The sequence below is a fragment of the Staurois parvus genome, unplaced genomic scaffold (genome assembly GCF_062004578.1).
Source record: "Staurois parvus isolate SC_StPar_1 unplaced genomic scaffold, SC_StPar_1.0 ptg000005l, whole genome shotgun sequence".
NCBI lineage: Eukaryota > Metazoa > Chordata > Amphibia > Anura > Ranidae > Staurois > Staurois parvus.
In genome coordinates, this window is record NW_028317801.1 from 5449871 (window position 1) to 5475688 (window position 25818).

General features: G+C 41.1%; 1 protein-coding gene across 1 annotated transcript in view; it reads right to left on the minus strand.

Annotated features, from left to right (window-relative positions):
- The window catches only part of LMBR1 (limb development membrane protein 1), a 184573-nt gene that overhangs the window by 64153 nt on the left and 94602 nt on the right, over nt 1-25818 (minus strand). Inside the window, exons 6-9 of the mRNA XM_089693439.1 lie at nt 24930-25056; nt 23072-23140; nt 18530-18594; nt 6589-6661 (exon numbers count right to left, since the gene is read on the minus strand). Coding sequence (XP_089549565.1) covers nt 6589-6661; nt 18530-18594; nt 23072-23140; nt 24930-25056 — 334 coding nt within the window. The remainder of the gene's footprint in view (nt 1-6588; nt 6662-18529; nt 18595-23071; nt 23141-24929; nt 25057-25818) is intronic.

Here is a 25818-nt window from a genome sequence, read left to right on the forward strand (position 1 = left end):
TAATTTCTGATCACTCACCTGTAATACATTGCACACAAAACCGCAGTGTTCACAGAATTAGGCCTCATCTCTATTAGCACTTGCCGGTAAATTTTTTTTGTAGCGGTTCAAACAGTCCCTGACAATCAGGTGCTCTTTTTCCAGTGAGTCGCACTAGGTACCTGTAAAATGTCCAACGAAAGGTACACTAGTGAAGAGGCCTACAGTATTCTGAGCATGTCAGGTGAGAGCGAAGGGGAAGACTCCCTGACACAATCAGCCTCAGGATACAAACCTGTAGACAGCAACTGCACCCTGACAGGTAGTTCGGACGATGGAGAAGAGGTCCCTGTTAAAATCAGGTGCCCAACCCCATGAAGCTTAAGTGTTAGGATCACATGACTTGTCTCATATGCAGCAGAGTGCCAGTACTAGTTGCGCACTACCTCTTGGTGAACTGGCGAGCACCAGCAGCCTAGTACATCCTGGTCTTTTTTATACCAGCACTGCAGTATCACTTGGTGACGTAGCGAGTCCTGTAAGTGCAGTACAAGCTGGTGTGGTGGCGAGCACAAGTATTGTCCCGCAGCCACCAAGAATTCGCACACAGGACCGCGGAGCCCATAGTGTCCTTCCAGACGTGCTTGCAAATTCTGATTGGCAGCCCACAGATTCTGCAGCACCCGCACTTCCCCCATTCACTGCCCCACCCAGAATTCAGGTGGAAACAGCAAATTTAACTACTCCCCTTGATTTTATGGAGCCGTTTTTCACAGATGATTTGTACAATTTGATTGTGAGCCAAAGCAATTTATATGCTCAACAATATATTGCCACAAACCAAATTCAAACCTTGCCAGACCATTTGCATGGAAACCCATTATGGTTTCCAAATGTAAAACATTTTTGTGCCTAACCCTCAACATGGGCATTACAAAAAAGAATGAGTTGTGGTCGTATTGGTCCACAGACCCGATTCATCATATGCCCGTGTTCTCTGCTGCCATGACCAAGCATAGATATGAGAAGATAATGCGCTTCATTGATTTCAGTGATAACACACTGTCATCCTCAGGGTGACCCTGAACATGACAGGCTCTACAACCCTCAAACCACCTCACTGAGAAATTTGCAGATGTGTAAATGCCCCACCAAAACATCTGCGTGGTTGAGTCCCTCGTTCACTTTACTTGCCACCTTGCATTCAAACAGTACATCCCCAGCAAGCGTGCCAGATATGGGGTCAAATTATATAAGCTCTGTGAGAGGGCCACAGGCTATGCGTACATATTTAGGGTTTATGAGGAAAGAGACAGCAAAGTAGAGCCCCCCAACTGCCCAGACTACATGGGGAGCAGTGGCAAGGTAGTTTGGGACTTGGTGTCATGTTTGTTCTGTAAGGGGTACCACTTATACGTGGACAATTTGTATACAAGCGTGCCACTAGACATTTGTACAATCTTGGAATTGGCTCATGTGGCACCGTGCAACCTAATCGCTGGGGCTTCCCCCAACGGCTAGTAAATACCTGACTTAGAAAGGTGAGAAAGCCTACTTGAGGAATGATGAATTGCTCGCAGTGAAGTGGAAGGACAAACAGGATGTTTTTTTTAACACGGTATCTGGCGTTGTTGAGAAACCCCTCTGTGTCCACGACTATAACCTTAACATGGGAGGGGTGGACTTCAACGCCCAGATTATGAAGCCGTACTTAGTTTACTGGAAAGCTCGATACTGGTACAAAAAGGTGTCTATTTACTTCAATTGGCTATATAGAACGTTTTTGTAATTTACAAAGCAACTGGATGAAGTGGATTCTTCCTAAAATTCCAGGAAGACATCACGGCCCTTTTGTATCCAAAAGGTGCTGTGGCCCAATCCTCAAACTTTTTCTGGCAGAGATTTCTTCCCGTTTTTCATTCGAACCACAGGCTGCATACTAAAAAAAAAAAAATAGAACATAGCATATACACCCAACAAGGACCAGCAACGTACTGGTATATCACTGGACTTTGATTGGTTATACCAGGATTTTTTTCAGCCGGTGACCAGCTTTCATGTAAAAGCAATCCTAGTGGCTAATTAGCTGCAGGATTGCTTTTACAAGCAGTGGGAGAAGATGTCCTCCCTCCCTTGCTGCCTTCCACGGCCTTCTCGTGCATTCCCATGCCATTGGGGGAACCTGAGAATGCAGCCGGTGTTTCTGCCAGATGACAATAGAGCTGACTGGAGATCGGAATGGTGCCAAGCATTTCTATAGTCTAAGAAATTTGAAGCTATGAGCATTTCATCACTTCAGTTTTGCAGGATATGAACAGCGCCATTTGTAAATTGGGAAAGCATCTGATCACACCGATCTTCGTGAGATTAGATAATGTAAGGGCAGAGAAGATATCTAGAGTCTGACAGACCCCAGATTTCTCAAAAAAGAATATATGACAATGCCCATTGAAGTTATAGGGGATATTTGCCGTCCCTATGATAGCATTAAAAGAAAAAAAAAAAATGAAAGGGACAGTGTAAAAATAAACAAATCAATTTTTTTATTAAAGCACCCTTGTTCCCCCGCGCGCGTACCCACGTTTTCAAGCGTTGACCCTGTCCCAGTATGTAAACAGCAGTTGCACCATACATGTGAGGTATCGCAGCAAACGTCAGATCAAGGGCAGTAATTCTTGCACTGGACCTCCTCTGTAAATCTAAAATGGTATCTTGTAAAGGCTTTTAAAGTGCTGCCTATGGATATTAAAAATGTATGCAGTTTGTCGCCATTGCACGGGGCATGTTTGGCATCTATTTACTCAGCTTACCATTATCATTTATATCTTACCAAATAATTGGCCAATATACTGTGTTTTTGTGCATTAAAAGAAAAAAAAAAGTGTATTCTTTCCAAAAAATTTGCATTTGAGAAAAAAAAAAAAATCAAAAAATAAATAAATCGCTGCACGAGTACTATGTGAAAAAAAAATTGCAGCACCCACCAATTTATTCACTATGGCGTCTGCTTTAATATATATAATTTTTGGGGGTTGAAAGTAATTTCCTAGCAAAAAATACAGATTTTTTTCATGTGAACAAAAAGTGTCAGAAAAGGCTTGGTCTTCAGGTGGGTAGAAGAGTGAGTGATGCGTGGCATAAACTTCTAATGCTGGACATAAAATAACTCTAACCCCTAAAATGACCCCTTTTTGGAAAGTAGACACCCCAAACCATTTGGTGAGAGGCATGTTTAGTCAGTAGAAGAATTTATTTTTTTACCACAAGTTTTTGGAAAATGACAAAAAAAAAAAATTATATATATATTGTGGCAGTGCGGTATTCTGCCACGGTGGTGACCCAGGATTCTCGACTATACAGGCTGAGGGGCTCCCGGCAGTTCTCATAATGCAGAGGAAACTGGTTTATCAGTTTCCTCTTTGGTTTTTAAAGCCTGTTTTGGGACCTGTAGCCTGGAGATTTCTAAGAGATTTGGGAGGGATGAAATCTCCAATCCTGGGTCCATGTTTTGAGAGCAGCCAGTGCGCTGATTGCACAGGTGTGCGCAGGCCTTTTTGTGGAGGCCAGGCCATAATTCTGGGCTCCACCCTGGCAGATAGGAGGTCTCTGCCTTGGAGTCAGGTGGGTTTCACCTAGTAGAGGTGGAAGCCAGACAAGCTCTGTGCTATTGGCTAGCTGCGTGCGGGAAAGCCATTTTGGATAGAGTCTGCAGGAGACAGACGGAAATCAGTGTACAAGCCAGAAGGCTGAATATCATTTGCATTTGTTTGATGTGGACACCCCTGCGTGGGAAGATTTATGGAACTTTCTCTTTCAAATAAAATTGGGCAAAAAGGCCCTTAAAAAGAAGAGAGTTGCTGTGTGCTTTTGAAACGAAAAGCTCTACCATTTGAAGCGAGATCTCACATCTCACAATAAATATATATATATATATATATATATATATATATTTATTTATTACACAAAATTGTCATTCCATGGGAATATGTGGAATTACTTAACAAAATACATTCTGCTACTTCTTCCGTGTATGGGGATGCCACATGTGAGAGACGTTTTGGCGGTCTAGCCAAGTACAATATCCCAAAATCCAATAAAAACCTTCAGGCTTTTAAAGGGCTTTATTTCCTCATTACACTTCCTGACTACCTATCACAGTTTCGGAGGCCCTGAAATGCCAGGAAAGCATCAAACCCCCCAAATGACCCATTTTTGGAAAGCAGACACCCCAAGGAATTTGATAAGAAGCATGCTGAGTATTTTTCAGATCTCGTTTGTTGCCACAAGTTTTTGAAAAATGAAGGAAGAAAACAAAAACATATTTTTTCTTTTTTTTATATTTCAAACCTTGTGAGAAAAAATTAGATCCGCAAAATAGTCACCATGCCTCTTTTAAAAATTCCTTAGGGTGTCTACTTTCCAAAAAGGGGTCATTTTGGGGGGGGGGGTTGGTGCTATCCTGGCATTTCAAGACCTCCGAAACTGTGGTAGGTAATGAGGAAGTGAAATGAGGAAGTGAAATGAGGAAGTTACGCATCTTCAGGCTTTCAAAGTGATCATTGGATTTCAGGCTCCTGTATGTGGCTAGGCTCCCAAAAAGTCTCACACATGTGGTAACACCATACTCGGTAGAAGTTGCAGAATGTATTTTGAGGTGTAATTCCACATATACCCATGGCTTGTGCGAGAAATATATCATTTAAGTGACAACTTGGTGTAAAAAAAAAAAAAAAAAAAAAATTGTGTGTCAATGAAAAAAATCTTCCATGGACTCAATATGCCTCTCAGCATATAGCTTATGGTGTCTACTTTCCGAAAAAGGGCTCATTTGGGGGCATTTGTACTGTCCTGGTATTTTAGCACCTCACGAAATTTGATAGGCAGTCAGAAAGTAAACGCTGTGTAAATTCCATTACCTATACCATAGTTTGTAGACGTTATAACTTTCACACAAAGCAATCAATATACACTTATTGGGATTTTTTTTTTACCAAAAACAAGTAGCAGAATTTTGGCCTAAATTTATAAAAAAAAATTAGTTGTTTTGGATATGTTTTATGACAGAAATGAGAAAAGCTTTTTTTTGTTTTCAAAATCTTCTGGTTTTTTTGTTTATAGCATGAAAAATAAAAAGTGCACAGGTGATCAAATACCACCAAAAGAAAGCTCTACTTGTGTGAAAAAAAGGACATAAATTTCATTTATGTACAGTATTGCATGACCACGCAATTGTCAGTTAAACTAGTGCAGCGCTGTATGGCAAAAAATGGCGTAAATTAAAGTATGTAGACACTATAACTTTCACACAATCAATATACACTTATTGGGATTTTACTTACCAAAGACATGTAGCAGAATACATTTAGGCCTAAATTTATGACTAGCTTTGAGTTAACTATATATTTTTTTATAGCCGAAAGTAAAAAAATAATCGTGTTTTTATTCAAAATTTTTGGTCTTTTATTGTTTATAGCATGAAAATTAAAAGCACATAGGTGATCAAATACCACCAAAAGAAAGCTCTATTTGTGTGAAAAAAAAAGGACATAAAATTTTGTTTGGGTACAGCATTCCATGATCGCGCAATTACCAGTTGAAATAGTGCAGTGATGTATAGCAAAAAGAGGCCTGGTCAGGAAGGGGGTAAATCCTCAGGTGGGCAAGTGGTTAAAGTGATATTAAAGGCTCTTTTTTTTAACCCCTTTTGCGCCAGCGCCTCCTGGCCTTTTAAGAAGTTGCAGAAGCTGGGAGCTGGGGCGGGTTTTTAGGGTCATGTGACTGCCGTGATTCGCTGTCACGGCAGTCACATGATTGGAAAAGGGGAGATCGCAAGGGGAGATCAGAACCTTTCCATGAGTCACGGACATATGTGCTGGGAGCGCGCAGGGCACGTGCTCTCAGCACATATGTATTTTCAAATGGTACTCAAATATGCGGTCGCTCAACGCCAAGGCCCAGATGCCGAGAGGCCGCATATTAGTGTACGCTCGGCGTATAGGGATTAAACAACAAACATGTCATACTTGCCTGCTCTGTGCAATGGTTTTGCACAGAGCATCCCCGATTCTCTTCTTTTCAGTTCCCTCCCCCCTGGTGTGTGCCCCCAAAACACAGACTGTGGCTCAGTTGGTCCTCACTGGCTGTGATTGACAGCAGTAAGAGCCAATGGCTCCCGCTGCAGTATCTCAGCCAATGAGGAGAGACTTGGGAGAGACCAGGCTCTCGTGCACAGCGCTGGATCGGGATCAGGCTCTACTAAGTATTAGAAGGGAGCTGTGAAGGGAACAGCACAAAGGTTTTTTTTTTTTTACACCTTTATGCTTAGAATGCATTATACCTGAGCAAATGTTCCACTGTCCTGTAATAATAGCTGAACACCAACAACACATCTACCAGCAAAAACTGAGCATTTCTATTTAGAATAAAGGGTAAATCCAGCAGCCTGTGAAGGTATAAAAAAAATAGAGTAGTATAATATATTTTGCAAATAATTTTCCATATCTGTCTGCCAAGATCTAATTTAGAAAAGTAAGCAGAAAGATGGAGCACTTAAATGACTACAGTAGAAAAAAAGTAAATAGATCATTCTAAATAATTAAAGTGAAATACCATTCAACTTTCGTTGTAGAGCCTCTTCTTGTAAACTTATGATGTACATCTGCTCATCGAGATCCTCAAGGAGCTAAAAGACAAATTAAAAAAAAAAACAAAAAACAAAAGTCATCACAATACAATTCACGTCCCTCAATTTAAATTGAAGGCCTATTAAAACATACAGGACTTTGTATGCATCAGTGTATAAAAAACAAATATACATTAACACAGGCTCCTGCTCTTATAGACTATAAGCCTCATCATTCATAGCACAGCCAGTCTGCTGACATAGAAATGTTTAGTTTTTTTTTCTGTTTAACCAAGGTAATTGTAGCTTGTCATAAGTCAGTAAAAGACAGACACAGACAAACAGACTCATAAGGTATAATGTATAAATATAGAAAAATAAATCTTTTTGAAAAGAAGGTTAGGACCTATTCACAGTGGTTTAATGTCCAGCAGCAGTCCGTTCCAACTGCAGTGAGCCGGCAGTGTGTGTGTGTGGGGTAGGGGAGCGGTGTTGTTGTGCAATTCAGCGCATCACACACCAAATAAATTTATTAGAAGTGCACAACAGTGCTTCATGTCACTGTACAGCAGCAAGGTGCAATGCGCTGCTGTACAGTGACATGCAACCCTGTCCGGTGAGCTGCGATAAAATGCAGCATGTCTACTTTTTATCCTAGATCACTGCAGCGCAGCTCCAAACTGTGATTCAGCGTAACTAGGATACGTAGAAAACAAATTGCTTTTTGTGTGACCTAGCGGTGACTTGCATTTTCCAGTGCGTAAAAAAGCTGGTCACCGAACTAGTGTGAATTGGCCCTTAAACCATCCAACATAAAACAACTTCTTTAAATAATTAACTATTATTGATCAAATACTGGAGTTGAAACAAAGGCTTGTTTAGCAAACAGTCCTTAAAAACTGAACTTCATTTAATAGTGAACATGGAAAAAGGGTTTTCTCCGCAGTCACAAACAGCAGCAGGTCAAAAAATTCTGCCTGTAGATTACTAGAGAAAAAAAAATTAGAGGCAATTTCTTTGCCCTGTCAAGTAAGAAATGGGTGTGAAGAATAATAAAAAGAAAGTTGCAGACAAAGGTCACTGGTTCATGGGACTGAGGACTTGGGACAGAGGCATAGAGAACAGAAGGGGGAATAAGAAGGGCACACAAGGAATGTCAGAGGAATTCTGAGTCCATCCAATAGAACAAGGAGAGCCTCAGAGTGAGGAGTGAATGGCTAAGAACGGTGTGCTCCTACTTGACTTAGAGTGTTGAAATAGGACAAGCAAGAATTTTTAGGGCAGTTAAGAGGAAAAAAAAAAAATCTTCCTTTTGTCATTTAATTGAGGCTGTCACTCTTGGTGTTTTAGCTTGTGTGTCAGTAATTAACAGGAGAAGAATTACAGAAAGCATCCAATTACAATCACAACTACAACACTACAATCACGTTCCACCTAAACTGTTGCACGAGAAATAACGAGAAATATATTAACGCAGTAGCTTATGAAAATTGGAACCTAACAAAACAACTACTGTAGGACTCTCTCACTGGCAATAACATACGTGCATTTATAGGACATAAGGCATACAAATAGATGGAATGATTTTTAATAGTATTATTCATATTGTGTGTTTAGATCTGTTTAGAAAAAAAAAAAAAAAACAGAATTCTGTGCTGGTACACCAGTTTCCAACCAGACACCAAAGAAATAATAATTGCCTCCTGTCAAAATGTACCATTGTATGTGTATGAATGTAGGATATGGACCTTAGATTGTAAGCTCTTTGAGGGCAGGGGCTGATGCAAACAGTGCTGCATACATTGTCAGCGCTATGTAAAATAGCTATAACAACAACATTCCAGCTTGTCACAAATACAGTAGTAGCACCAAGGTTTATATGACTGATATCTCGGAGCCAGCATGTCAGTGCAGGAAGTTCATGTCCACTCTAGATGATGCTTAACCGTTTCAATACCGTGCAATTTTACACCTTCCTGCCCAGGCCATTTTTCAGGTTTCAGCGCTCTCACACTTTGAACGACAATTGCGCGGTCATACAACACTGTACCCAAACTAAAATTTTATCATTTTCTTCACACAACTAGAGCTTTCTTTTGGTGGTATTTAATCACCGCTGGGGTTTTTATTTTTTGCTAAACAAAAAAAGACCAAAAATTAAAAAAAAAAAAAAACACATTTTTGTTTCTGTTATAAAAGTTTACAAATAAATAATTGTTCTTCATAAATTTAGGCCGAGATGTATTCTGCTACATGTCTTTGGTGAAAATAACCCAAATTAGGATGTATTTTTTAGTTTGTAGGAAAGTTATAGAGTTCACAAACTATGGTATAGATCTGAATATTGATCAATCCTGAAGTACTGACAGCCAATCTAATTTCTTGAGGTCCAAGAATGTCAGAATAGTACAGATATCCCCAAATGACCCCTTTTTGCAGAGTAGACAGTCTGACATACTTCATAAGAGGCATGGCGAGTTTTTTGAAGTTGTTTTTTTTTGTCATAATTTTTCAGAAAATGAAAACATTAAAAAAATTATTTTCACAATTTTTTTTTTTTTTTACATACTGTCACCAGTGCAGTACAGCGTCATCATATAACTGGCATGGCGGTGAACAGGGACACTGACTGGTGACAGTATGAAAAATATATATATATATTTTTTTTTTTTTTATTATATTTAATTTTTTATTACATTTTTTTTAAGATTTTTTTTTTCATATTTTACTATGACCAAAGTAGTACAATGTTACCATAGTAACATTGTACTACTTTGGGGAAGTGATCAGTATTTTTTTTTTTTCTTTACACAATTTGCTTATAGCAAAGAATTACTTTGCTATAAGCAAGCATTTACCTGAATGAAATCGATTCATTCAGCTTTTTTTTTTTTTTTTTGTGCTTAGCTGTGATTTGGTCACAGCTAATCACATGACATGTGCATGTGATTATCTGTGACCATTCACAGCTAGGCACTAGTATACAATGGATGGCATCATAAATGAAGCCATCCATTGTATACAACTGTCATGTGACCTGCTGCGATTGGTCACAGCAGGTCACATGGTACCAGCAACGGGAGCCGGTACTCGGATCTGTTATCGGCCGTGTACGAGGTGCACGGCCGGTGACAGATCGTGCTGCTGCGCCGCTCTGCATTAGCGCAAACTGCACATGTGCGGGAGCACGCCAAATGGCGTGCACCCGGAACGCAGGAACACTTTTGAAGCCGCCAAACGGCCATTGGCCGGGCAGCTAATGGTTAAATAAAACTGTTGCCAGCCTATATATATTTTTAGCACTGATCACTATTAGTGTCACTAGTTCCCACAAAGTGTCAAATAGCATAAAAATGTAAGCTGCAATATCGTAAACCCGCTTTAAGTTGCTGAATGCCACCAATACTAGTATAAAAAAAATTAATAAGCAAATAAAATTCCAGTATATGTGCCATAGTTTGTAGACATAACTGTTGCGTAAACTAATCAATATACACTTATTGGGATTTCTTTTTACCAAAAATATGTAGCAGAATACATTTTGGCCTAAATGTATTAAGAAATTTGATTTTTTACAATTTTTTTTATTGGATAGGTTTTATAGTGGAAAATATAAAATATTGTGGGTTTTTTTGTTTGCTTTTTTAATTGTCGGTACTTTGTTTCTTTTTTTTTTTTTTTTTTTTTAATTAATCTTTATTAACATTTTCTGATGACATAGAATAAACAATAAGTCAGCAGATATACGTCAATCTGACAAAGAAGTAATAAATAAAAAAAAAAAAACCATATAACAACAGAGGTAAACAAACATCTTTGTTTACACCATAATTGCGCATAAACGGAATATCTATGACACTTAGTATTTCCAATAATTCAAACAAATGAAAAGAAAAAGAATAGAAAAGGAGGAAAAAAAACAAACACACACACTAACAAACACAACACTAGACTTCCAAAAACATCCAGTAAATCAGTTCTGCAGAAGCAGTATTGACCAAATAGCAACAGGAAATACCCATGTGGGGGGGGTTCAGTACATAAATTTAATCTGGGTACAGCGTTGCATGACCGCACAATTGTCAGTTTAATTAACACAGTGCAGTATCACAAAACAGTGGTTAAAACAGCTCTGCGAAACACCACTTTCAATTTACTACCATTTTAAAACATATGACAGTAGGCAGGTGGAACTAAACCCATCAATTTAACGGTTTAAAAGAAACAGTTAAATTTAAAGTGGAACTATACTCACCTCGGCTCCAGTGATGTAGCGTCCTGCTGCTCCCTGCCTGGCTGCTGACATCTTCGGGCAGCCAGCTTCTGGGTCTCAACTACCGACCGCTGTCATTGTCCAGGCAGGGATGACATCACTCCCATGCATGAGCGGGAATTCAGTCAGATTCGACATTGTGGAATTTGTACAATGTGCTGCACATGCGTGGATTTCTAAATTCCATAGTTGCTTGTGCTCGCCACCAAACTGTCAATTCATCAAATGGCTGGTGTCATAATTACATGTGTAGCACTATGGCAGTTGCAGATCAAACAGAAGCTAGGATGGCAGCTTCCTTGGCTGAAAATGATAGGAGGGTTTAGTTTCACTTTAACCGCTTGCCGCCCTGCCACTGTGTATATACGTGTGCAGGGCGGCAGTGGAGCGCAAAACCACGTTTAAAAACGGGTTCCGCGCTCCCGACACTTTCGCCGGCAGGGGGCGCGCGCGCGCGCTCCCGCCGACCCGCGGGTGATCCGATTCGATCCAGGAGGGATCAATCATTAGATTTCAGCCAGTGATTTCTGGCTGAAATCGGATGATCGGTCCCTGTCCTATCCTGTCCTGTGTTGATATTTACACAGGGCAGGATATGATGTCATTCTTCTCTGCCTGGACACATTCCGTTCCAGACAGAGAAGAAGAGACATTTAAACGTGAGTAAAACAGCACACTGACAGTTAGAACACAGTCTAGGACACATTTAACCCCCTGATTGCCCCCCCCCAGTTAACCCTTCACTGCCCTGTCACCAGTGTCACTGATCAGTGAAGCGATTTTTATTGATCACTGTATCAGTGTCGCTGGCGACTTCCAATAGTGCTAGCGCCCCTCCCAGATAGCGCCAGTTTGCCCCCCAGTACACCAATAAAGCCATTTAACCCCTTAATTCCCCCCCCACCCCCCCAGTTAACCCCTTAACTGCCCTGTCACCAGTGTCACTGATCAGTGAAGCGATTTTTACTGATCACTGTATCAGTGTCGCTGGCGACTTCCGATAGTGTTAGCGCCCCTCCCATATAGCGCCAGATTGCCTACTAATACACCAGTAGTCCCGTCTAACCCCTTGATCGCCCCCCCCCCCCGAGTTGACCCCTTCACTGCCCTCTCACCAGTGTCACTGATCAGTGAACCAATTTTTACTGATCACTGTATCAGTGTCGCTGGCGACTTCCGTTAGTGTTAGCGCCCCTCCCAGATAGCGCCAGATTGCCCGCTAATACACCAGTAGTCCCGTCTAACCCCTTGATCGCCCCCCCCCCTCCCTGAGTTGACCCCTTCACTGCCCTGTCACCAGTGTCACTGATCAGTGAACCAATTTTTACTGATCACTGTATCAGTGTCGCAGGCGACTTCCGTTAGTGTTAGCGCCCCTCCCAGATAGCGCCAGATTGCCCGCTAATACACCAGTAGTCCCGTCTAACCCCTTGATCGCGCCCCCCCCCCCCCCCCCCTGAGTTGACCCCTTCACTGCCCTGTCACCAGTGTCACTGATCAGTGAACCAATTTTTACTGATCACTGTATCAGTGTCGCTGGCGACTTCCAATAGTGTTAGCGCCCCTCCCAGATAGCGCCAGTTTACCCGCCAGTACATCAGTAATCCCATTTAACCCCTTGATCGCCCCCCCCCCCCCCCCCCAGTTAACCCCTTCACTGCCCTGTCACCAGTGTCATTGATTACAGTGAACAGATTTTTACTGATCACTGTATTGGTACTGGTGACTTGGTACTGGTGACTTCCGATAGTTTTAGCGCCCCTCCCAGATAGCACCAGTTTGCCCGCTAGTACACAAATAATCACATTTGACCCCTTGATTGCCAGGAACACGCTTACTTGCACGCTAAACCTTCATTGCTAGTATAGTGTCTGATTGGATCAATATCTTTGATCAGATCAGCGCTATACCAGCATTCACATTACTTTAGTATCCCCAAAAACGCAGTGTTAGCGGGATCAGCCCCAACACCTGCCAGCACCTGCGTTTAGCCCCTACGCCCCCCCTTCTCCCCCGGCAAGTGCAGTGTCAGTAGATAACTGTCACTTGATACATATTACACACAAAACCGCAGTGTTCACAGAATCAGGCCTGATATCTGTTAGCACTTGTCGGTAAATTTTTTGTAGCGGTTCAAGCAGTCCCTGACAGCCAGGTGCTCTTTTTCCCGTGAGTCGCACTAGGTACCTGTAAATTTAGTGGCCAAAATGTCTAAGCAAAGGTACACTAGTGAAGAGGCCTATAGGATTCTGAGCATGTCAAGTGAGAGCGAAGGGGAAAACTCACTGGCAGAACCAGGCTCAGAATACGAACCTATAGACAGCAGCGGCACCCTGACAGCTAGCTCAGACGACGAGGAAGTGGTCCCTGCTAAGGTCAGGCGTACCCGATCCCATTCACAGGTTGCTGAGGTGGTACAAATGCATGATGACTCTCATATGCAGCAGAGTGCCAGTACTAGTGCCGCAGTATCTTTTGGTGAACTGGCGAGCACCAGCGGCCTAGTACGTCCTGGTCGTAGGCATACCAGCACTGCAGTATCACTTGGTGACGTGGCGAGTCCCATAAGTGCAGTACAAGCTGGTGCGGTGGCGAGCACAAGTAGTGTCCCGCGGCCACCAAGAATTCGCAGACAGGCCCGTAGAGCCCCTAGTGTCCTTCCGGATGTGCTTGCAAATCCCGATTGGCAGCCCACAAATTCTGCAGCACCCGTACTTCCCCCATTCACTGCCCAACCCGGAATTCAGGTGGAAACAGCAAATTTAAATACTCCCCTTAATTTTTTTGAGCTGTTTTTCACAGAAGATCTTTATGCATTGATTGTGGATCAAAGCAATTTATATGCACGCCAATTTATCGCCGCCAACCCAAATTCAAACCTTGCCAGACCATTCGCATGGAAACCCATTACGGTTTCCGAATTTAAAGTTTTTTTGGGCCTAACCCTCAACATGGGCATTAATGATAAAAATCAATTGCGGTTGTATTGGTCCACCGACCCTCTTGTTCACATGTCCGTGTTCTCTGCTGCCATGGCCAGGCATAGATATGAGACGATAAGGCGTTTTATGCACTTCTACGACAACTCACTCAGTCGTCCTCAGGGTGACCCTGAATTTGACCGGCTCCACAAAATTCGGCCCCTCGTAAATCACTTTAACCAAAAATTTGCAGATGTGTATACTCCCCAGAAAAACATCTGCATCGATGAGTCCCTCATTCAATATTCTGGCCGCCTTGTAATCAAACAATATCTCCCCAGCAAGCGTGCCAGATATGGGATCAAGATGTATAAGACCTGTGAGAGGGCAACAGGCTATACATGTAAGTTTCGGATTTACGAGGGAAAAGATAGTTACTTGGAGCCCCCCGGATGCCCAGACTACATGGGGAGCAGTGGCAAGATAGTTTGGGACTTGGCGTCATCCTATTTCCATATGGGGTACCACTTATACGTGGACAATTTTTATTCAAGCGTGCCACTATTTAGACATTTGTTCAATTTGGGAATTTGCACATGTGGCACTGTGCGATCTAATCGCCGAGGCTTCCCCCAACGGCTTGTAAATACCCGTCTTAAAAAGGGGGAAAAAGCCTGCTTGAGAAATGAAGAATTGCTCGCAGTGAAGTGGAAGGACAAACGGGATGTTTACCTCCTGTCTTCCATTCACGCAGATACGACCGTCCAAATTACCACGGCAGCTGGTGTTGTTGAGAAGCCCCTCTGTGTCCACGATTATAACCTTAACATGGGAGGGGTGGACTTCAATGACCAGATGATGCAGCCGTATTTAGTTTCCCGAAAATCCAAACGCTGGTACATAAAAGTGTCAGTTTATTTATTTCAATTGGCTCTATATAATGCTTTTGTTCTCTATAAAGCAACTGGACATAGTGGATCATACCTAAATTTCCAGTTAGAGAACATCAGGGCCCTTTTGTATCCAGAAGGTGCTGCGCCCCAAATCCCTCTCCCAGATGCAGTTAGCCGTCTGCATGAGAGACATTTTCTCGATACCATTCCTGGTACCCCAACCCAAAGAAGACCCCAAAAAAGATGTCGTGTCTGCAGCAAACGTGGAATTAGGCGTGACAGCCGCTATTGTTGTCCCTCCTGTCCTGGCCAACCTGGCCTCTGCATCAAGCCCTGCTTCCGCCTCTACCATACACTAGTGAACTATTAGTATAGGGTACAGCACGGCACAGATCAGGGCACATTTACACAGGGTCTCAAAAGATGTTAGGTAGTCAGGAAACTGGCTATCGCATTTGGAGAGACCCTACCAGCTGTTTAAATGTTTGAAGTTTGGAAAAAAAAAGTTAAAAAAATAAAAAAAATAAATAAAAGTACAAATACCTCCCAAAAAAATAAAAAAATATAAAAACCAAAAATAGTTATAGTTTTTTTTGTTGTTGTCATTTTTGTGATTGTTCGACTTTCACTGGTTTATTGTTGTTTTATTGTTAACCATTTCTGTTTGCAGGAATGCTTTCAGCTGCAGCGTTGACCTGTTTATTCTGACAGCAACAGGAACTTGCTCTCAGAATAGACATAAGTCAGCGTGGGCAGCGCTGTTGGATGAGATTTTTCATCCGCAGTTATAAAAAACAGAATATATGCCAAAGCATGGGGGCCTGGGGTGGCCAGTGGGTGGATGGCCCCTATGCTTCGGCATATATATTTTATATTTGTTGGCACATTTCATATGTGCCCACCATTAGAAGTGGGTGGATTGAGGGAGGTTTCTAATGGTGGGCATACCACCACACACTTTTCCTTATAAAGTTGTTTTATTGAGTTTATGTTTTATTGTTAACCATTGTTGATTTCTTTGCAGGAACGTCAAACTGCAGCACTGACCTGTTTATTCTGACAGCAACAGGGTCTTGCTTTCAGAATAGACATAAGTAGGTGTGTGCAGTGCTGTTGGATGAGATTTTTCATCCGCAGTTAAAAAAAAGAGAATGTATGCCAAAGCATGGGGGCCTGGGGTGGCCAGTGGGTGGATGGCCCCCATGCTTCGGCATATATATTTTATATTTGTTGGCACATTTCATATGTGCCCACCATTAGAAGCGGGTGGATTGAGGGAGGTTTCTAATGGTGGGCATACCACACACTTTTTCTGGCAGAGATTTCTTCTCTTTTTTTTCATTCAGCCCACAGGCTGCATAAAGAAAAAAAGAACATAGCATATACACCCAACAAGGACCAGTGACGTATTGGTACATCACTGGACTTTGAATGGTTATACCAGGGTGATGCCTGCAGCTGCAGGCATCATCCTGGTTTTATTTTTTTCAGCCGGCAATGGGCTTTCATTTAAAAGCATTCCTAGTGGTTAATTAGCTGCAGAATTGCCTTTACAAGCAGCGGGAGAAAATGGCCCCCCCTCCCCCTCCCTGAGATAGCATTAAAAGTGATTAAAAAATAAATAAATTAAAGGGACAGTGTAAAAATAATTAAATAAATCAGAAAAAAAGAAAAAGAAAAAAAAAGAAAAAAAAAAAAAAGGACCCTCGCCCATCCGCGCACGCGCACACCTGCGTCCGTGAGCGTTGACCCTTTCCCAGTATGGAAACAGCGATTGCACCATGCATGTGAGGTATCGCCACGAACGTCAGAACAAGGGCAGTAATTATAGCTCTAGACCTCCTCTGTAAATCTAAAATGGTAGCTTGTAAAGGCTTTTAAAGTGTTGCCTATAGATATTAAAAATGTATGCAGTTTGTCGCCATTGCACAGGGCATGCGTAATTTTAAAGCATGTCATGTTTGGTATCTATTTACTCAGCATAGCATCATCTTTTATATCATACCAAATAATTGGCCAATATATTGTAATTTTGTGCATTAAAATTAAAAAAGTGTATATTTTTCAAAAAAATTGCGTTTGAAAAATCGCTGTGTAAGTAATATGTGAGATAAAAAATTGCACCACCCACCATTTTATTTACTAGGGTGTCTGCTCTAAGAAAATATATAATGTTTGGGGGTTCACTTTAATTTCCTAGCAAAAATACAGATTTTTTTAATGTGAACAAAAAGTGTCAGAAAAGGCTTGGTCTTCAGGTGGTTAGAAGAGTGAGTGATGTGTGGCATAAACCTCTAATGCTGGGCATAAAATGCCCCCACCCCTCAAAATGACCCCTTTTTGGAAAGTAGACACCCCAAACTATTTGCTGAGAGGCATGTTGAATCAATAGAAGAATTTATTTTTTTACCACAAGTTTTTGGAAAATGAAGAAAGAAAATAAAAATATATTTTTTCTTTTCTTTTTTATATTTCAAAACCTTGTGAGAAAAAATTAGATCTGCAAAATACTTACCATGCCTCTCTTTAAATTCCTTGGAGTGTCTACTTTCCAAAAAGGGGTCATTTGGGGGGGTTTGGTGCTATCCTGGCATGTCAGGGCCTCCAAAACTGTGATAGGTAGTGGGGAAGTGAAATGAAGAAGTTACGCACTTTCAGGCTTTCAAAGTGCTCATTGGATTTCAGGCTCCTGTATGTGGCTAGGCTCCCAAAAAGTGTCACATGTGTGGTATCCTCATACTCGGTAGAAGTAGCAGAATGTATTTTGGGGTATAATTCCACATATACCCATGGCTTGTGCAAGAAATAAATCATTTAAATTACAATTTTGTGTAAAAAAAAAAACAAAAAAAAAGTTTTTGTCATTTTCCAGAAACTTGTGGAAAAAAAATAAATCTTCCATGGACACAATATGTCTCTCAGCAGATAGCTTAGGGTGTCTGCTTTCCAAAAAGGGGTCATTTGGGGGTGTTTGTTCTATCCTGGTATTTTAGCACCTCAAGAGATGTGATGGGCGGTCAGAAAGTAAAAGCTGTGTAAATTTCAAATTATCTATACCATAGTTTGTAGACGCTATAACGTTCACACAAAGCAATCAATATACACTTATTGGGATTTTTTTTACCAAAAACATGTAGCAGAATACATTTTGGCTGAAATTTATGACTAACTTTGAGTTTACGATATATTTTTTATAGCTGAAAGTAGAAAAAATTGTTTTTTTTTCAAGATTTTCGTGTTTTTTTGTTTATAGCGCCGAAAATAAAAAGCGCACAGGTGATCAAATACCACCAAAAGAAAGCTCTATTTGTGTGAAAAAAAGGACGTACATTTTGTTTGGGTACAGCATTGCATGACCGCGCAATTATCATTTGAATTAGTGCAGCGCTGTATAGCAAAAAAAGGCATAAATTACAGTATCTATACCATAGTTTGTAGACGCTATAACGTTCACACAAAGCAATCAATATACACTTATTGGGATTTTTTTTTACCAAAAACATGTAGCAGAATACATTTTGGCTTAAATTTATGACTAACTTTGAGTTTACGATATATTTTTTATAGCTGAAAGTAGAAAAAATTGTTTTTTTTCAAAATTTTCGTGTTTTTTTTGTTTATAGCGCAGAAAATAAAAAGCGCACAGGTGATCAAATACCACCAAAAGAAAGCTCCATTTGTGTGAAGAAAAGGACGTAAATTTTGTTTGGGTACAGCATTGCATGACCACGCAATTATCATTTGAATTAGTGCAGCGCCAAACAGCAAAAAAAGGCCTGGTCATTAAGGGGGGTAAATCCTCTGGGGCTCAAGTGGTTAACCGCAAAAAATAAACACTTACCGTTGGTTTGACCAAAAGTTGACCCATTACTGTAAACATTCTGGAAAGTCCAACAGGCGTACTCACTAAAAAGAGAGAGAACACAATCAGGATCAGAACAGTTTACTGTAGTGGTATGTAGCATGGTATATTAGTTAGCATGGCTTTTGAGTATACGTATAAAATTATCACAATCTAAATGATTACTACAAGCAACCATTTACATTACCAAAGGGGAAAAAAAAAACAAAAAAAAAAAAACACACACATATTATACACATACCGATTAACCATAACATTGTGACCATCTACCATGCTGATACAAGAGAAGTATGGCCAAAGCTTGTTTGTGGGTCAGCTGATTGTAGGAAGGACAGAATGTGATACAGAAAGTAATGGGGAAGTACCTCTGCTCACTACAGGCAAAGAAGAATTTACAGGTACGATATTTGGATCTTCATGAAAGTGGCTTTTCTTGCTTCTAGCAAAGTATAAATAACAGATTCAGAGATCTCTGTGTCTCACAAGACCTAGGCTGCAACAACCGTGCCATTAAAGACAGAGACTGGGAAGAAGGATGAAACAGAGGGCCCTGAGACAGCAAGTCTGGCCTTTTGGGAAGAGGTTAGTGGTCTGACATACATCACAGCATGTCTGTGTATGACTTCCTCTAGGCCAGTTTGGTGCAATGAGAATGACCATCTTCTTTTCTTGCTCTATCTTGTTGAGCTGATGAGGCAGAACTCGAACTGTGGGGGGAGACACAGATTAACCTAAACTGAAACCAAGGATTTATCAAGGGTTCCGATGCTGGTGCTAGAGGATCCTTGGTGATAGACAAGGAAACAAGCAAAGTTTTGGGTAAAACGCTTCGCTTTTACCCATAGGACCACAGTTGAAATTGTATATTACCTGGTCTACCTCTTCCTTTTTTTTTTCCGTGGCTCTAGTTCCCAGGGATGAACTTCCCTGGCGTTCTTCTTTGGAGGTCTTGACACGCGCACGCGCGCACACACACACACACACACACACACACACACACACACACACACACACACACACACACACACACACACACACACACACACACACACACACACACACACACACACACACACACACACACACACACACACACACACACACAATTTGCTAGAAAACCTTTCCTTTCAGAATCAACATTTTCTATAGGACACTATACTACAAAATACTCCCACAAATGTGGGCTATTGATGGCAAACAAGATATGTTAATTTGCACACACAAAAAAGTATTTTCCTAACAAATTCATTCAAGACCATGTTGCTGCCTTTCTTCCTGCAAGCAGTTATGCTACCCGCCAGTTTTACACACTGAATTGCTCTTGCAAGCCTCACCATCTGCTGCATGTGGAACTATTTCATCTGGCTATGCTGGTCTGATGTCCCAGGTGTTTTCGTGGCAACCACATGCTGATCTGCCTTTATCCATAATAGTGCCTGTCCCTGTGACCCCCACCGGAGACAGATATCCCCTCACTTCCCGTTTCTACGATCCCACTGGAGGAAGACCTTTCCTCACTTCCTGTCCCTGTAAAACCACCAGAGGGAGACTTCCCCCTCACCTTGTTGTCCCTGTGACCCCACCAAAGGGAGACTTCCCCCTCACTTCCTGTCCGTGACGCGCAGTTATGGCTTGGTTATCCAGTATTTAGGAGACTAAAACAGGCAGAGAGGAGGCGATATACCTCCTCACCACCCATTTATTACAGTTTGAAGAGTGATCCAAATGTTGATGCTGCTTCAAAAAGCAAAGCAAGTATAAATAAGACCCGAAACTCTTTTCTGGAGTGATCGGTCACAGACTGCCCATTTTATTTGTTAACAAAAGGGAAATATTTTTATACATATTGGTAGGATGAGGAAGACTAAAATTCTGCAATGCCAAGGCTTTTGCACACAGCAACAGTGAGCTTATCCACATTAGCAAGCATGTTGCATGAATCTCCCTGATCAGGTGTGAAATCGAGTGGGGGAGAAAAATCTTCTGAAGCCTCCTCTAATACTGCCTTTATATCCTTATCATTCCCTTTTGTGTCAGCCTAGTCTAGGGCAGGTGTATCGGGATCTGACTCAAGTAGAGATGGAGGAGCTGGAGGCGGGGGGAGGTGTTTTCAGGGGCGGACTGACAACTCATGGGGCCCCCGGGCAATAGGGGATCATGGGGCCCCTGTGTCCTTGCCCAAACTCAAAAAAGCCTATGAAAAAGGTGCCAGGGGCATCTCATGGGGCCCCCGGGCAGTGCCCGAGTTTCCAAATGGTCAGTCCGCCCCTGGGTGTTTTGTATCCCTGGACCAAGATGGCTGCATTAAACATTAAAAGCTGTTAGTTGTCCTAGGACTTTTGACATGGATGTAGAATATGATGCTTTCATCAGGTAGGCCACTTGTTGCATGCTTGAAATAGAACTAGAATCATATGCAGAGACCAGTGTTAATATTGGTTCCTGCTCCAATACAAGGGTAGTATCATCACTTTGAGGTTGAGTGTTGTGCTGACCTTCGGCAGAGTAAAAGTGCATCTGAGATTTAACCGTGGATCCCTTTCACCTGATTTCAATCATAGCTACAGTTAAGGTTATACCCCTGTGGGATACTCACATAGAAGGGGTGGAACGTGTGTCCAAAAAGGGTGTGCAGCAACCCAGTTGTAGACCGTTCTGTAGCAAAAGTCTTGCGGCAAAAAGGGCAGGAGGAAGCACCACAGGCGGAAGTGGCAGTAAAGTGTGCAATCTGTGGTGTTACAACACACCTGTTCATCCACCTTAAACTAAATTCTGTGGTTGAAATTTTAAAAACGTTTACACTGTAAAGTGATTACCTTCCAAACATAGCCATGGGTTTTTACACTGTCAGAAGTACAGGTTGACCCTGTCTTATCTGTCAAAAACGATTGACTGTATATAGAGTCCATGCTTTGCCCTTTAGGGTGGGCATAGCCCTGAAGGAGTCTTCAGGGTCTGGGTCCAAAAGATATGGACCAAGACCCTGAAACTGTATAAGCATCCTGTGTCTAGGTTCCAAGGTGAGCCTTTATGTAGAATCCAGTGCCCAAAGCAATATTACAAACCATCTGCACAGCATGGGGTCTGGGTACAGCTCTGAAGGTGTTACCAAGGTTGCATCTACCCAGATGTACTGCTTCCATTGTAGTATAAGACAGTGAAGGAGATGGTTAAAGAGTTGATTGATTAATCGAAAAATAAAATATTAAACTAGTTAAGCTGTAAGTGATTTCTCAAGTGAGAAAAGGTCCATCACCACAGGACAGAAGCATAAAAATGAGGACTCACAAAGTGAGGTAGGGTTATAGGGGATGCGCTCTCAAAAGTTTTGCCACTGTCCAGTCATCTAAAAGTAAGAGCGTATAACTCAGGGTCTATGAATACTTTGCCTGTGTCCTGTACTGTACAATTAATTAATTGGCTTGGTAATTCTGATATGCACCGTACTGCATTCATATGATGGCCAAACTATAAGAACATTTTAGATAATGAATAATTGGCACTGGTATTTGTATAAAATATTTATTAAATGCAACAGCTGCTGTATGCACTTGTGCAGTACCCAGTGAAACAGTGCACTGTTATTACTGGATAAAACTAATGTGGGTCCCTGCTTCTACAGGGAAACAGCACATCCAAATAAAAAGGCAGGTAGTATAGGTTTTCCTCCTGTACATTTATTGCAGAAAGGTTTCCTCTGCCAAGAACAAGCTTTCATTTACAAGTTACAACTACATAACTTTACAATATCTATTCTAATTTTGATGGATGCCCTTTTGATCAAAGCTTCAAAAAAATCCAGAGTAGAAATTAGGAAACCTCCATAACCGACCTATTTTTTTAGGCATATCCTTCATCCACATCCTTGTTCCAGTACTTAGCAGGTCACAGATTCGCAAAAAGCATGCAGCCAGTAAATGGACAGGATACCGGACATGCACACGCTTGTTCCATGCTAGTAACCCACCAGAGTAGGAGGATTCAGATGACAGCCTCGTAACAATGTACATTCCAAGTCAGGGCAGGGAAGTCAGCTCCCAAATTTCTATTCTGACATCTTCATGTCACAGAGTTACAGTAGACCTAAATCATACCTGGATAACATTCAGTTCTGCCATAACACTGTGCATCAGGAATTGCCTCTCTTATAATATCCTGTTTTAACGTTTTTTTTCAAGACTCTTATATCAACTTCCTGTTTATATGCACATCTCTCCAGATCATTTCTCAAGTCCAGCTTCTTGACGGTAACAGCAGCAGACCACACCTGTGCAATGTCTGTTGGTATGGCCATTAGTCCTTTCTTCAGTGGTTTATTTGACAGATTAACAACACAGGAGCATAGGTGGGAAACAGTTGTCTCCCCATTACAGAAGTACCTAACATGGGCCTTGCAGGGGTACTGGGTATTCTCAAATTTTAAAATGAAGACTTAAAAAAGGTGAAAACAACATTGATTGGGTTCATATCACTTTAACATGTATGAGGACATAAAGGTTAGATAAGGCTGACATTACTTACGGAGTAATAAAAGACATCCCATCAATGAAATACAGGAATATAAATAGGGTAGGTAATACTCCCAGAGATCTGAAAGGTTGGAAAATAAATTAGGTTTCATATATGTTTTTCAGAGACGGACATGATCTACATCTTATGAAAATATAATGTGGATGTGAATAATGTGGACAGTCGCAGGCCATTATTACTTAAGACACAGCGCATCATGGCTCTTTGCACATAATCGATTTATATGAAATACCAGAAAACCTTTCTTCTAGGCCAGGTTCATAGCTATCCAAGCCTGCTTTTATTTTTGTTTTTTTAAAACGTGTTATAGCAGGTTTACATGCAGTTTCATTATTCTATTGGTCATCATGGTGCATGAAACCGCACCAAAAAAACAGGCATGCCTAGTTTTTCGAATCGCATCACAATGCGCCATGGAGATCTAAACAAACTCCTTGAATAACACTGCTTCCTATGGCACATACGGGGCTTTGCGTTACAAGGAAACATGAAGGAGTGAACGTGACCTTAGCATTGAATAGTGGGGTTGGAGCCTCTGGCAGGGTTTTATATTAGGTCTGTTTTCAGTTCTGACCATCAAAGCATTGCAGTCAACTTTGTCACCCCCAACCCAAAGAAGCTATTGGGGCATTTCAGAAAAGTAATATTTAGCTCAAACTCCTTTCTCATTAAGACTCATTTTACATTGGCTGTTACCAATGACAACTTCAAGGGGTAGGGTGTGTCAAAGAAAGATAAGCCAAATTCTGTTCATAAAATATAAAAAAATTAGGTACAGTATAAAGCTAACCTCGCATTCGTTCCTCTGCATCATTTCTCTTCATCGTATGATAATACTAATCATACCCACAGGTGAACATGGCTTCATGCAAGTAAAATGGACAATTTTTATTTTTAATACAAGCGGTTGTTAAGGGGGGTTGGGAATTGCTAATATGCTGAAGTTGAGATTTTAAAAAAATTCCTTTTATACCATTGTCAATAGCATCTCCTCTGGTACGATGCTTTATTGCAGCATTAATATTATTATTATTAGAATAATACTACAGGATTTATATAGCGCCAACAGTTTGGCAGCGCTTTACAAAATGAGAGCAGACAGTACAGTTACAATACAATTCAATACAAGAGGAATGTTTACTACTAAATGACAGGTTCACATTGGTTACGTATATAGAAATTAAATTTTACACGGTTTTATAAATCCAGCAGATTAAAATTTTAACAGCAAATCTTATAACCTAACCAATTATAATAGTTTTGTGAAACCTAGTCAAGCTACCATTCAGTAGCTACTGTTTCACTTGTTTCCATCAATTAATTCAAATTCTAAGGCTTCATTCACACTAGGGTGTTTCAAATCACGGGCGGAATCGCTGCAATTCTGTCCGCAATTTGAAAACGCGAGATCATGTGTTTGCCATATATTTCAATGACACATGAAAATGCAGGGCATTTTTGCCACGATCATGGGACGCGCGACAAACGCATTGAGATCGCACAAACAAAATCATGGGATGTGTGACACCCAAAACAAGTTGAATCGCGCGTTTCGTGATTTTTTTTGTGCAATTGTGGAGCATTTGGTGAGCAGAAAACCACCCTGTGATCGCGGCAAAATACCCCATGTTTTCAGGTGCCATTGAAATGAATGGCACCTGAATGCATATTTTCGCAGCGCTTTTTCAAATTGCATGGAGAACTTTGGTAGTTCCACCTGCAATTTGAAACGCCCTAGTGTGAATGGAGCCTAAAACAAAGAGTAAACAGTAAATTAAAAACCCACTTGGTGTGTGTGAACTACCCAGCAAAAGCATCTAAAAGGGACAAGTAGAGCTCAGATCCTTACCATACAAAGACTCCATGCTTGCAGAACTGTTGTCAATCAAGGCAGATGCTACCCACACGATTCCAAAGATAAGGAGTGCCAGGAGAATGAGCATGACAACAGTCTCCAGAATCCGAGCTTTAATTCCCTATTGAACAAATGAAAAGAAAGTACAACTTTAACTGCACAATCACAAAGAATACATTTTAGCCATTGTTTATTGGAGCAACTTAAATAGTGGATTTCACATAAAAAAATTTTTAGTATTGGAACGATCTAAAAAGGGTTTGGACCTCTGCAAGGTTTCCATTGAAAGCAATGTTCCTGGTCACCCTAGCCATCTGTAACAGTGACTGCGTCCACCAAGACAGAAAATGGGAGGGAATCCAAAATGTTACAGTTGTCCCCAGAACAGAAGCAGAGATCATCTATTCTAACATGGATGCCCGTTATTGAAAAAGCTGTCAGAGGCGCTATTTCCCCTCATTTAGGGATAGTTTCATTCAATGTAGAAAGCAAAAAAAAAAAAACTTGACCGGCGTTCTAAGCTTTCTCCCCCATTCATAACAAAATAAAAAGTTCAGGTTTGAATTCTACATATCACTAATAACTGATGTAACAACTTATACACAGAGCAATGTTTTTGTGGCCTTAACTCAAGAAAAACATGATGCATTAAGGCCTTAGTAAAATTAGTATTTGGCCTATTATGCATTTCATTGGTCCAATACAGACAAGTATTGAGTGAAGTCATCATTTTGCGTTTCTCTGTGACGCAACAAAACGTAATGTGGCTTCTTCTGTCAGAATGAAAGAGATGCTGTAGTCCTATCTATTAAAAATGTTTGCCCCAAAAGTGATTTTCCCAGCACGCAGGAAAGAAAACATGTTTATTGTGCTTCAGAATTCA